Source organism: Protopterus annectens, chromosome 17.part0, assembly GCF_019279795.1.
Source record: "Protopterus annectens isolate FY-2018-M chromosome 17.part0, PAN1.0, whole genome shotgun sequence".
Taxonomy (NCBI): Eukaryota; Metazoa; Chordata; order Ceratodontiformes; family Protopteridae; genus Protopterus; species Protopterus annectens.
Window position 1 is genome coordinate 624,524,957 of NC_056751.1, and position 13,687 is coordinate 624,538,643.

Sequence of the window (13,687 nt, forward strand, 5' to 3'; positions counted from 1 at the left end):
CATATATCACACATTCCTTATTCAAGCTAATAATTCTGTTAAAACATGCATAGAAAAATATATAAAATATATCTATAAAAAATATATATATATAAAATACATCTGACTTGATACCAGTGAGTACATGTGCTAATGCATGCACCTTGCTAAGAGTATATAGGCATAATATAAATAGTGAAAAATATATAAATGAATGCTAAAATATACTTAAGTATCGACGTACACATAAAACCAGCATATAGACATGCATAAGTATAAAATTATGAAATTGTAAAAAAATATATATATCTATATCTATATATATATATATATATATATATATATATATATATATATATACTGGACATGCCATACAAAAAACTCAATGCCTCAATGGTCGAGCTTTTAAAAACGGTTTAAGCGACACCATTTGATTCAAACCCGGGGGTTTATCTGCATTAAATCGTATGATCCATCTCTATTCGGCAGCTTCTGTATCATTAAATAAATTACCCCATCTCTGTTTCTCAGAAAATATCTGTAAAAATAAAAATTTGTAGATATGTTCTGGTCCTGTATTCTTAGTATGCATGGCAATAGCACTACTTTCTTTAACGTTTCTGATGTCTCTATAGTGTTCAAGGATCCTATCCTTTAGGCGTCTATTAGTCTTGCCTATGTAGAAACTGTAGCATGCCATACAATATGCAAAATAGACCACGTTTGATGTAGTGCAGTCAGCATAAAAATTACTACTGTAACTAAAATTCCTAAAGGGATGTGTAAATGTGCTGCCATTATGTATGGGCTTACAGGTTGTACAGTCTCTGCACATATATGTACCCAATCTGTCAGACTTATTAGTGGTATTGATTGTGGCACTTCTATAGCATAATTCATTTCTCAGAGTTCTATTATTCTTAAATGTGAAGCTAAGTACTAAGTTCTAAGTACCCTAGTACTGAAATTGACTTCTTGGATGTCAAAGTGAGGAGAGATGACCTGAACCACATTAGAACTAGTCTATTTAGGAAGCAGGTTAGGGAGAATACGTTCCTACACATCACTAGTATGCATCCTAACCACACGAAGGTAAACATTATTAAAGGCCAAGTATATAGGATCATGCGACTGTTTAATGATGATGATGAATTACAGACAGCACTACATCAGCTTAAACTAGAGTTTCTAGCTAGGGGTTATGATGCAAAAACTATTGATAGGTGTATCGCAGATGGAGTAATAGGGCAGGTAGATGTAGACCCTACTTTGACACACATACTACAGGTGAAGTGGATGGACAAGTTATCGACCGAGAGGTGGTCACACATAAATACAGAGGTACAGACAATACACTTAGGATGCCACTAACGTTTGCAAGCAACATAAATGTAGTATGTCATGTTGTTACTAAAAATTGGGGTATTCTTTCCATGATTGACAGCCTACAAGGCATAATTAGGCCTAAGCCGAGCTTCACGTTTAAGATTAATAGAACCCTGAGAAATGAATTATGCTATAGAAGTGCCACAATCAATACCACTAATAAGTCTGACAGATTAGGTACATATATGTGCAGAGACTGTACAGCCTGTAAGCACATACATGATGGCAGCACATTTACACATCCCTTTAGGAATTTTAGTTACAGTAGTAATTTTTGTGCTGACTGCACTACATCAAATGTGGTCTATTTTGCATATTGTATGGCATGCTACAGTTTCTACGTAGGCAAGACTAATAGACGCCTAAAGGATAGGATCCTTGAACATTATAGAGACATCAGAAACGTTAAAGAAAGTAGTGCTTTTCATGCCATGCATAGAGAATACAGGACCAGAACATATCTACAAATTTTATTTAGTTTTTTGTCTGAGAAACAAAGATGGGGTAATTTATCTAATGATACGAGATGGATCATACGATTTAATGCAGATAAAGCCCCGGGTTTGAATCAAATGGTGTCGCTTAAACCGTTTTTAAAAGCTCGACCATTGAGGCATTGAGTTTTTTGTATGGCATGTCCAGTATACATATATATTTTTTTTTTTTCAATTTCATAATTTTATACTTATGCATGTCTATATGCTGGTTTTATGTGTACATCGATACTTAAGTATATTTTAGCATTCATTTATATATTTTTCACTATTTATATTATGCCTATATACTCTTAGCAAGGATCATGCATTAGCACATGTACTCATTGGTATCAAGTCAGATGTATTTTATATATATATATATATATATATATATATATATATATATATATATATATATATATATATATATATATATATATATATATATATATATATATATTTTTTTTTTTATAGATATATTTTATATATTTTTCTATGCATGTTTTAACAGAATTATTAGCTTGGATAAGGAATGTGTGATATATGATAGTCTTATTGCATTATTTAGTTTTATATTTTTTATTCTGCATTGGCAACTGTGTTTCTCTTTAATTAACAGTGATTAGGGTAATTGCCTGCATCATCATGTGACTGTTTCAAGTATTTAAGGAAGTGTGGAATTTCAACAGCTATCTGATGAAGGGGTTGATGTGTACTGTTTGTACTGTTCTACTTAAATAAATCTCCTAGCTGTGGTACTGTCAGTGTTTCTTTACATTTATTGGAATCTTGGCTGGCGATCATTTTGCATTTCATTTCTCTAGGCAATGAATGCCTTAAGAGAGTTTGTGTAAAGCTGGACATAGAAGAAAATGCACATGATCATGAATCGGTGAAGACTAATATCAAGAAAGCTTACTTAAACTTTATACAAAATATCTGCAGTGTTTTTGAATTATCTCTTCAGAAAGTGGAGCAGGAAGTTTTTACGTTCATTGAGCTGTTTCTGGTAATGCAGCAGCTTTGAGCAAAAATTGAATCACGCATAGCAGATACATTTTTGGATCAAAAAGACATGCTGTTCTTGAAAATGAAGATATGCAGCCATTCCAGGCATCTATGCAAAAAATTTTTGTACTGCTCTCGAAAAGGGTTTGATGTACCTTAAAAAGTGGTTTGATTTCACAGAGTCAGAAGACCATATTGCTTTTGCACTAAGCCACTTGTCACTCTGCAAACCACCAGAATGTAAACATGTAAAAACGTGTATGCTGCCACAGGCTTATTGCAGAAAGTTGACTTGGATGCATTGCATGATGAATTCTGCATGGCTAAAGAAAGCTTGACATGCATTGTTGCTGATGACTCTGCCATCACATATGGTAAATGGCAGAAGTTTTTCAGTGTGACCCATACCGCTGAAGCACTTCCTGTTAACTTGTTTAACATTGTGTCAGACTTTTGTTATCATTGCCCAGGAGCAATGCCTTTCTGGAGAGAGTTTTCTCATCGGTGAATGCCAAATGGAGTTCGGAATTAAACAGAGCCACCATTGCTCTGGTAAAAGCCAAACTGCAGGTTTTCCTGAATTACAACATGACCTTCAGTGAGTTTTACGAATTTGTGATTAATTATCTTCGCAAGTTGCTGTTAGGCCACTCTTTCCTGGATCTGTTAATTGATGGATTTTACTGTAAGCTTATTGTTTGTTGATTGTAGAATGCCTGATATCCAATCCAATAAGCAAAAAAAGCATAAATAATTTGATAGAATTACATGTATTACAGCAGTTATGTTACAGTTTTGCATGCTAGAAAACACGCATTTTATAACACACAATTACAAAATTTTCTCAGGGATGATATCCCTGGAGCAACCCCCCAAAAATGATTCCTCTTGCCTTCGGTGCTCAGATATCTATCATCCTTCATTTTTTCTTTAAGTGTTGTCAACTCTAGAATCTCAGGGTAATGCTCCAAGGTACTGCAACCTTAGACTCTTTATATAATTCCCAACATTTGCATTTAGTGGTCTGTTCTTTATATTAACAGATACATTCCCCCACTGCCACCATTGCCTTATTACTTACGAAATTCTATTTTGGAAAATTTTATATTATATATTGACTTGTTCTGATTTTGCTGAAAACTTGGAAAAAAAAACAATTTTAAAAACTAGTTAAGAGTCTGTCTTATTCACTCTTTTCTTTGCTGCTAGCTATGGCTGACTACTACTGGTGTTTTACTTAGACATTTGCAAGATACAAAACTATTTATAATTTCTTAAGACAGTTCTTAAATGCATGATGCTAAGTAGGCAAATTGATGTAGGAAGAGAATTTAACAGATTTTCTTAAAATTATGAATGTCAGGAATCACTTGGATTTCTTTTAACTCATTTTTTACTCTCTGTATCTAGATACTTCGAAGCTGTGGAGGCACAGAACTGCCAAGAAGCATACTTACCCCTCTGCTTTCTAAAGATGGTGTAGAATTCTTAAGGGGCTACCTAACACCAAAAGAGGTAACACTCTGGGAGTCACTTGGAGAGACATGGACTCGACCGAGGTAAGTCATTTTAACTTAAGTTGAGCTGGTCTGAAACTGAGTTCCTGTAGTGGAGATTTTCTGTACTTCAAAACTGCAAAATGACAGACCTCATACCTTTTACTATTGCACTTTCTCATAAGTTTTTTGTTCACTGTTTATACAGTTCTTTCCAAGTTGCTTAAAACTGAGAATAGTGTGGACCGGATATTATGTCTGACTTCTCACTCATACACAAAAGTTATGAATTCCTAACTTCTATATTGGAGACCAGGTCTACTTCACCCTGTTGAACGCCAATAATATCGAAGCTGATATTGTCGGCACCAAAATGTCAAAAGCGAAAGTCATTGCGAGTGTAAATAGAAATCTCCATAAGGGGAGATTTCCATTTACTGCAATGTAGTGCGATCTCGGAGTTGGTATATTTAAGTAGCGGGGGTGTGGGGGGCATAGGGGGGCTTGACCCCCTGCATAGGGCAATTTGTGTTGTGTTTTTTTTTTTTTTTTTTTTTGTGTATGTTCGATGTTCGGGGGTTTCGACATTTTCATGTCGATTATTACGCTGTCGACAGTTTGAGTTTTCGACAGCATAATATAAATGCTTGGAGACATTCCCTTTTTGAGAATATAGACTTTGATGTGCTAAATACACTTTCTTTGGATTATTTCAGACAAGTTAGAATAGTCTATAATCACATAACATATAGCTTCTTTGAAATAAAACAAATCTGGCATCTCTTCCATTGGATTATTGTTATGGTATTCACTGAATATGGCATTGTTCTACACTTATAGTGTAAGTTAACATTCCTGAGCAGTACTCTTTCCTTTCTCTTTATTATTCCCAAATATGATTCATGCTTCCTGTTGGGAACTTGTGTTCTTAATTAACTGGAAACTATGATTTCATCAAGTTTAAAAATTAAGCCTTGGGTGCATTTTATTTCTTCTTTAAAAATAAGGCTGATTTTTTCCATACCTATTATCTTATTTAGACCAGCATCTCATTGTAACTTCCTTCAGTAATTGAAATTCTAAGAAAGTGTCATCACATGTGGAGTTTTTACTTTTTTTTTCTTTCCTCATAGTAACTGAAGCACTATACAAATTATTTCTAGTACTTTTTCCATCAAATCCTGCTTCTCAATAACTGCGCTCTACTCAAAATATATGCTGCATGTAGTTCTTTACCTGGTTTGTATTTAACTTTCAGATCCTACATCTGCACATGACCTACTATCCTTTATGAAATCAGAGGTGTCTTGCACCAAGGTTTTATGAACATGTTTGTAAGGGTTGGTGACTTGTTTAGAAATGAACTTCTTTATCATAAGCACATTTATATATTTTGTCACATGCATACACTACTGCTAAAAGTCTTGTTTTATCTGATCAGATCACTTTTGTGCATCTGTAAATGCTATAGAGAACATAGATAACTATGTTGTTGAATAGCACAGCTCTTTTTATTCCTATCATCTCCTTGTACAACACAACTGGTTTTCACATCATAGTACGTTAATATTGATGCTATTGTAACTAGTCTTCAGTACTTTAAAACTCTTTATGTATCCATATCACTATCTGTGAGCTACAGTTTCCTCTAACATTCTTTTAAGAGGCATAGTTGTCTCCAACATATTAACTGCGGTGGTGGTGCTGCGGTAGCATTGTCGCCTCACAGTAAGATGTTGTCCTGTTCGATTCTCAGCTAAAGCGTCTTCTGTGTGGAGACATGCGTGAATGGGCGTACCTTCGTTGAAGGTTGTGTGTCAGGGCTGGCAACTCGGTATGTAAAAATCTACTGCCAATCATTAGCAGACCGGAGTTCCGCTGTGGCGACCCCTAACCGGGAAAAGCCGAAAGATGCAACAAATTGTCTCCAACATATTAGACAGAAACTTTGCAAGATGCTGCATCTTTCCAAGAAACCTCTCTAATGCCTGCTTGTCTTCTGGCTTTGACATTTGTACAGTTGAACTGATATTTTTTTGAATGAGACTTCAGTCACTCTAATGTTAGAATATGACTTATGTAGCTTAGACCTGTCAGTCTTATTTTACATTTCCTCTAATTTACCTTGAAATTGTACTGTCTGGCTCTGTTCACCACCAGTTATTCTCTTGTTATACTCATCCCATGTCTTAGCAAACCTTCAGTTATTTCTGTTACAGCTCTTAAAAATACTTTTGGTGCTGGTAAAATACCAAACAGAACTCTAAGTAGCCTGTATAGCTTCATAGCTTTAGTAGTCATGCTCAAGGGCCATTGACCACCAAGGAGCTTGATGACCCGGGTCCTGTATTTGAACTTATGGGTATACATTTAGCTGTACATTTTCTTCTTGATGGTATGGACTAATGGGCTAAGTTTAAATCAGAGGTGGAGTTTATGCCATACGTATGGGAATCTTTGAGATATGAATCATGACTGATATTAATTCTTACAGAGGGAGTGTCTCCTGTTGAATTTGTGCTATTAATAGATATGCCATGCAAAAATAATAAAGGTCCTGGATCCTTTAACACTTTTTATGTCAGATGTAGGCTTCCTCTAAGAAGGTGACAGAGAGAGAAGAAGGGAGGGTTGATGTCATCTTTGGGTTTAAGACAAGAGTTAACATCCTTTGATTTTATTTGTGAGGAATCTTTGTGGTGTCTCAAACTGTACTAGATAATGTATAGATTATGGAACATGGTACTGTATTCTATAATTGATGTAATAAGAGTTGTACAGTGGGACAGTGCCTTTCTTGGCATAGCTGTCAATCTCACAGGGGATAAGATAGGCAATTCTATGTCCTTTGTGAATGGTAATGGGGGAGAGGGAGCAAATGAAATTAATTTTTTTACAAGGACTTCAATGTCTTTTACTTTTCTATCCACTTTTAGTTGTTGGTAATTAATAGTATATGGAGTTGGAAGGTGAGTTTTTCCCCAAATGCCAGAATGCTGCATTTTTGACATTGAAGGCAAGCTAATTTCTACTGTATCATTTATGTGCAATGTTGATTACTGGTTAAAGTGAAGTGGTGTCAGTACAGCGGAAAACAGTGATTGCAAGTTTGCAGTCATTTGCACAGGTGGTGAGGATAACAATTGTGGATCCATTTTATGTATGGTCTTGTTAAAGGGTGTGGTATTGAACCCTTTTGCCAGACTGAGGTAAGCTGCATGGACTGATATTGTGATTTGTTTGTATATGGCGGTTGAAAATTATATGGTGCTGCTTACTGTGATGGATTTGAAGTCTTCTTAAGACACTCAGTCTTGCTGGCTGGATTCTGCTAAAATCAAAGTCTGGTTACATTTGCATTCACAGTCTGTTGCATACAGAAATTTGCAGAATATACACTGATGAGAGAATATACTTTGCAGCATCAACTTAGAGCAGTAACAAATAACTTTTTATAATAAACCAAATGGACTAACATTGCAGCTTAAAGTACTGTTCCACTTTACTTCTCATATAGTACAGATGATGTGAGAGATATAACATTTACCTTGAGACAAATGTGTCTCTACCAATACCCCTAACATAACTGTATTAATACAGATCTTTATATACAATTTTAGTCATGCACATGCATATACATTTCATCTTGGTATTCTGTTTTGGAGAATTGCTCATCCTGTAGAAACAATACTGATTGTTGCAGATGCTGACGCAAACTGCTGACTTAATAATATTATTTTTCAGCTTTTCTGACAGTGTGAACATCCTGTTTTTTGTCTTTTGTATAAGAACATCTGTCCTTGTGCCAAGGAAACAGTGTCATAAACATGTCCTGTTGTTTAAGGAAACATATTGTGTCAATTATTTTTATATGCAGAAACATGTACTGTTGTTTAAGGAAACATATTGTGTCCATTATTTTTATATGCAGAAAAACATGTTTTCAAGGAAAACACATTGTCACGGTGTTCTTTAAAAGCAGATTTTGCATCTTTGCTCTTGCATACATCCTATTTTTAAGTCTGTAAGGGAAAAAATGTCCATTCAGCAGATTCCTTATTTTCCAAGCCACAGTCATCTAGTATGGATGCTGATCACATATTAATAAACTCTGTTTCTGCATTTAAGCAAGCTTTATTTTATACCTTTTTTATGTTACATATTTGTAACAAAATTACTTTCAACCTTAAAACCCTGTTGATCATAATCTTACAGCGGTCAGTATAGAGGATAAGGCTCTGAGCTGTTAACAAGTTGCATCCTGTACTCAAAGCACAGGGATTGATTCTTTCAACTCCATTTGCCTGCTGTGTGACTCTGAGCAAGTCACTTTACCAGACAGTGTTCCTGAGTTACCCCTGAAAAGGGACACTTGCATCCAGTGTACTTAGTGAGCAAATGTATAAAGTAAAAAACTGGTATTCTCCTGGCAAACTTCTTAAGACTGTAAAGAAATCAGTGCGGTCAATAAAGATATCCTTGTTATAGTTCTGCAAAATATTTGAGAAGACTGCATGGCTATTCCTGAATTTGTACAGGAACATATTCTTTTTGTGGTTTCCTGATGTGAATTTCTTTTTCTTCAAGATAGATTTGAAACATCTTGTATTCTTTTTTATTATTATTCATATCTTAGTAGCATTTGACAATGATTTTACTTGGCACTTTGAATATATTTACACCATGCCAGTATATCTTTGAAGTGTCCTCAGGCATATTACATTCTTGCACTTGTATACAGTTTATGTTCGACATGCTGCTAATTAATTCTTGGCATTTCTTGCTAAATATTTGCCCTGCAATTTTATATCACTGTTTATGATGCATTTTCAGTATTTCATTTTTTCAGCTCTTCTTTCTTTAATATTGAAAATAAAAAAATTCATTTTTTCATGTAAATTATATTGAATATGCTTGTCTTGTATTTTATATATCTTTGAAAAAATGTTTATTTCTACCACAGATTCTGTAAAATTGGTTAAGGACCAAAGACTACTTATGATTATAGCTATACCTTGCTATAACCAGCTTATGTACTTTGTATTTATAGCTATACCTTGCTATAACCAGCTTATGTACTTTGTATTTATAGCTACTATAACCAGCTTATGTACTTTGTATTTATAGCTATACCTTGCTATAACCAGCTTATGTACTTTGTATTTATAGCTATACCTTGCTATAACCAGCTTATGTACTTTGTATTTATAGCTATACCTTGCTATAACCAGCTTATGTACTTTGTATTTATAGCTATACTTGCTATAACCAGCTTATGTACTTTGTATTTATAGCTATACCTTGCTATAACCAGCTTATGTACTTTGTATTTATAGCTATACCTTGCTATAACCAGCTTATGTACTTTGTATTTATAGCTATACCTTGCTATAACCAGCTTATGTACTTTGTATTTATAGCTATACCTTGCTATAACCAGCTTATGTACTTTGTATTTATAGCTATACCTTGCTATAACCAGCTTATGTACTTTGTATTTATAGCTATACCTTGCTATAACCAGCTTATGTACTTTGTATTTCAATTGTCCCATGAATGTTTCTACTTATAGTAATACTTTGAATGTAAATATTTTAAGATTATTTCTAAAGTTGCTCTAGGGATTGCTGTTGTTTTTGACAGTTTTTTTTATTTATTAATTGTATCAGTTTATTCACAAAATGATTATTGATATTCTAAGCCAAATTACTGAGACTTGCATTGTGTTTAAATTTAGTTTTTTATAGCTGAAGAAGTAGACAGTCCCCGGGATTCACTAATGCCTATACTAAGTGTACACCATTCTGAGTGAACAGACAACACAGGCATGACTGATACCTTCTTCCTCCTAATTTTAATTTTCCTACTGATTTTCTTGCATCTTTAAATGCTGACAGGGATTCATAAAGGTTACCACAAAGTGTAGACTACATGTACACTTAGTGCAATCTTTCTGTGTGACTAGAAAGCACAAAAATGTGGTAAGGATGTTCCTGAATACATATCGTGCACACTTAGTATACACTTAGTGTAGGCTTTTTTGAATCTGGCCCAGTGTCAACAGGGGAGTTGGGGGGGGGGGGGCAGGCTGGCAGTGACAACTTGTGTAGAAGGAATTATTTCTTTGGCAGTTGCATTTGAATGCTATGAGCCACTCTGGCTTAAATAACATTTCTATTTCATTTGTATTAAAATTAAGAGCAGCAAAACTGTGACAGATTTGTTTACTACATTGTTTAACATTTTAACGTTTTAATAGAGAAATGCTACATGTGACTACATAGAAAACCATTGAAAAATATGACAAAGTCAATTCACATTTTCTCAATGTTTTGCATGCAGGCAAGCCCCTACACCCCCACACCCCCTCACCCCCTGCTACTTTTATATATATAGATATATATATATATATATATATATATATATATATATATATACCAACTCTGATGTTGCACAACAATGGGAAAGGGCATGTACCCTTTCTTAGTATAACTTCAATTTTGTCAGTGTTTTTCAGTTTAGATATTTTTACCTTTAGATATTTTGGTGTTGATCGTATGTTGTCTAGATCATTTCAGGTACACACACACACACACACACACACACACATATATATATATATATATATATATATATATATATACATATACATATATATATACATATATATATATATATATATATATATATATATATATATATATATATATATATATATATAGATATATGGGTCTACTTCGTTAGAACAAAAGACCACAACACTGAATCCCACATCACCGAGACCAGAAGGATGAAACCCCGGAACACCGAAAAGCGTGAAATTCAAAATCCCAATATTACGGGATTTTGATTTAGCGCTTTTGGTGTTCCGCTGTAGGTAAGTATGTATGTGTAAGTGTATTTGTGAGGGGTATTGCTGTGTGTAAGTGTGTGTTGTGACTATGTTGTGTGTGTGTGTGAGGGACTGTAATGTGTAGGTGTGAGTTTGCCTTGTGTGTCTGCTTGTGCGATCTCGGAATTAGAATATTAAAGTAGGGGGGTGTGGGGGGCACAGGTAGTGTAGGGTTGTGTGTTTGGTAGTTTGGGGCAGTTTTGTGTGTGTGTTTGTGTGTATTTTGCAGTTATGTGGTTTTCAGTGTTCCCGGGTTTCGTGATTCTGGTCTCGGTGTTGTAGGTTTCGGTGTTGTGGTCTTTCGTTCTTACGAAGTAGACCCATATATATAGATATATATATATATATATATATATATATATATATATATATATATACATATATATATGTGTGTGTATGTCTGTGTGTGTGTGTGTGTGTGTGTGTGTGTGTGTGTGTATGCATATATATATATATATATATATATATATATGTGTGTATATATATATATATATATATATATATGTATATATATATATATATATATTTATATACGTGTGTGTGTGTGTGTTTGTGTATGTGATATGTTATCAAATGATCACTAAGTCAACATCTTTGTGGCTGACACCATTTGATCGATGGAAACAGATGATCAACTGGTGTGTGAGATCGAAAATCCATGGGTAGGGGAGTATTCCCTTTACCCAGGGACTGTGCAATCTATGAGTTAGTATATTAATTAGCAGGAGGTGTGTGGATGCAAGAGGGCTGGCCTCCTTGCAAAAACACTTGCTGTAGGTTTAGCCCACTTTGGGGTAATACTTGGAGTTTGCTTACAACACATCGACATTATGTTTTTTGACATTAGGGTGTCAATTTACTGGTTGCCAGTGTTGTGGTCATTTACTAGTAATCATTGATCTGTAATATATATATTTTTTTCATAATATGTAGCACCCTGCCTTTCAACTTATTCCTGTTTTCATGTGACTATCTGTTGATTATCTGACTGTTATGGGTGTTAGTTATATCTGTATAAATATAATTTTTTTTTGCTTTTATACTCTTTAGTTCTGACAAAATCCTGACTGGATGGATGAAAGTGTCTTTTGGAATTAAAGTTTTCTGGCTTTCTGTTTTTGACATGCGCTAGATTTTCTTTGTTCTTAGTTACTTTTCAAGCTTGTTTCTGGTGTTTTTTTCATGTGTTTTGCTCTTATCTGTGTATTAGGTAATCAAATATTATCTAAAATGTGCTTATGACACTGCTGATACTGGGTTAGTAGTAAGAATATTTGTCTGGCTTCTTCCTCAGAATTTACCAGAGGATGTCAAAGCTGAGATCGTGAATGCTCTACTAGATAGAAATATGTCATTTGGTCCTTCCTCTGCTGTAGCCCTTAAAATGTTGGCAGAAAGGGGACAAGTTAATTCAGGAGATTACCCAGATTTATTTAATCCTCCTTGCCAAAATATAATAGAAACTTTTCTTCCAGTTCAGGTTTCTTTTTCAGTAAACTAATTAACTGTTCTCAGCAAGGCACAGATAAACACAGTTTCAAAAAGCAATGGCAGGTAGGTTCATAAAAGAAAGGAGGGTCCTATGAAAACTAAGGACAATCTAAGAAAATAGACTTCATGCCCCTTCATGTGCTTCTTCCTTCCCACCCTGGCAATCCTGTAAAGATTTCCCAAGTGTAGCTCTTCACCCTCCTCTGTGCACCAGATAACTTCAGAAACTTGGGTTCTGAGAATCATTCAAAAAGCTTACGACCGGCAGTAGGATTCACTTCCTACTTTACAAGTGATTGCTATTCATCCAGCCAATCCAACCTCCTGTTACCTCCTATTCTACATCAGATGCTGTATCAGCACATTATAGAATCTGTTACCACAACACTAAGAGGGAAAGAATTTAATTCAGGGGGTCTCTCTTTTGTCAAAGAAAGAAGGAACCTGGATATCTATCCTAGCCCTTTCTAAACCTTTGCATCGCATTCCAGTTCTTAAAGACTTAGAGCACTTTTTATATCTTTCTGTGTCTGGTTTCCATTTTCAGTTTTCTGTTTCGCCCTTTGGTATGTCACCAACAAAGTGCCTAGCTCTAGTAATAGCCCATTCCAGGTTGCAGAACATTCACACTTGTCTATATTTAAACAACTGGCTTGTTTTTTTTAGATTCTTTCTCAAGTTGTCAAGAATCTCTGTCTTGGGTGACAAACATTTTTTCTCAGCCTGGGTTTTCTTCCCTCATTCTGTCTCACAGGCTAGTATTTATGGAATATCTCCTGGGCAAATTCCTCATGATGTCTTTTTTTCCTTAGGATAAAATAGAATGTTACAAGGAGCAGTTTCTGATACTTTCCAATCAGTCTCTGGCATCTGCCATGAGATATCTCAGGATTGCAGCATTCACAGCCCCCGCAATTCTTATGTTTCCTTTGGTAAGACTTCACATGAGGAAAATGCAG

The 13,687-nt window shown here is 34.8% G+C and overlaps 1 protein-coding gene across 1 annotated transcript in view; it reads left to right on the top strand.

Moving 5' to 3' along the window:
• Window positions 1–13,687, top strand: part of EPS8L2 (EPS8 like 2) — a 1,747,011-nt gene that overhangs the window by 1,394,170 nt on the left and 339,154 nt on the right. The window contains exon 13 of the mRNA XM_044059131.1: window positions 4,260–4,408. Coding sequence (XP_043915066.1) covers window positions 4,260–4,408 — 149 coding nt within the window. The remainder of the gene's footprint in view (window positions 1–4,259; window positions 4,409–13,687) is intronic.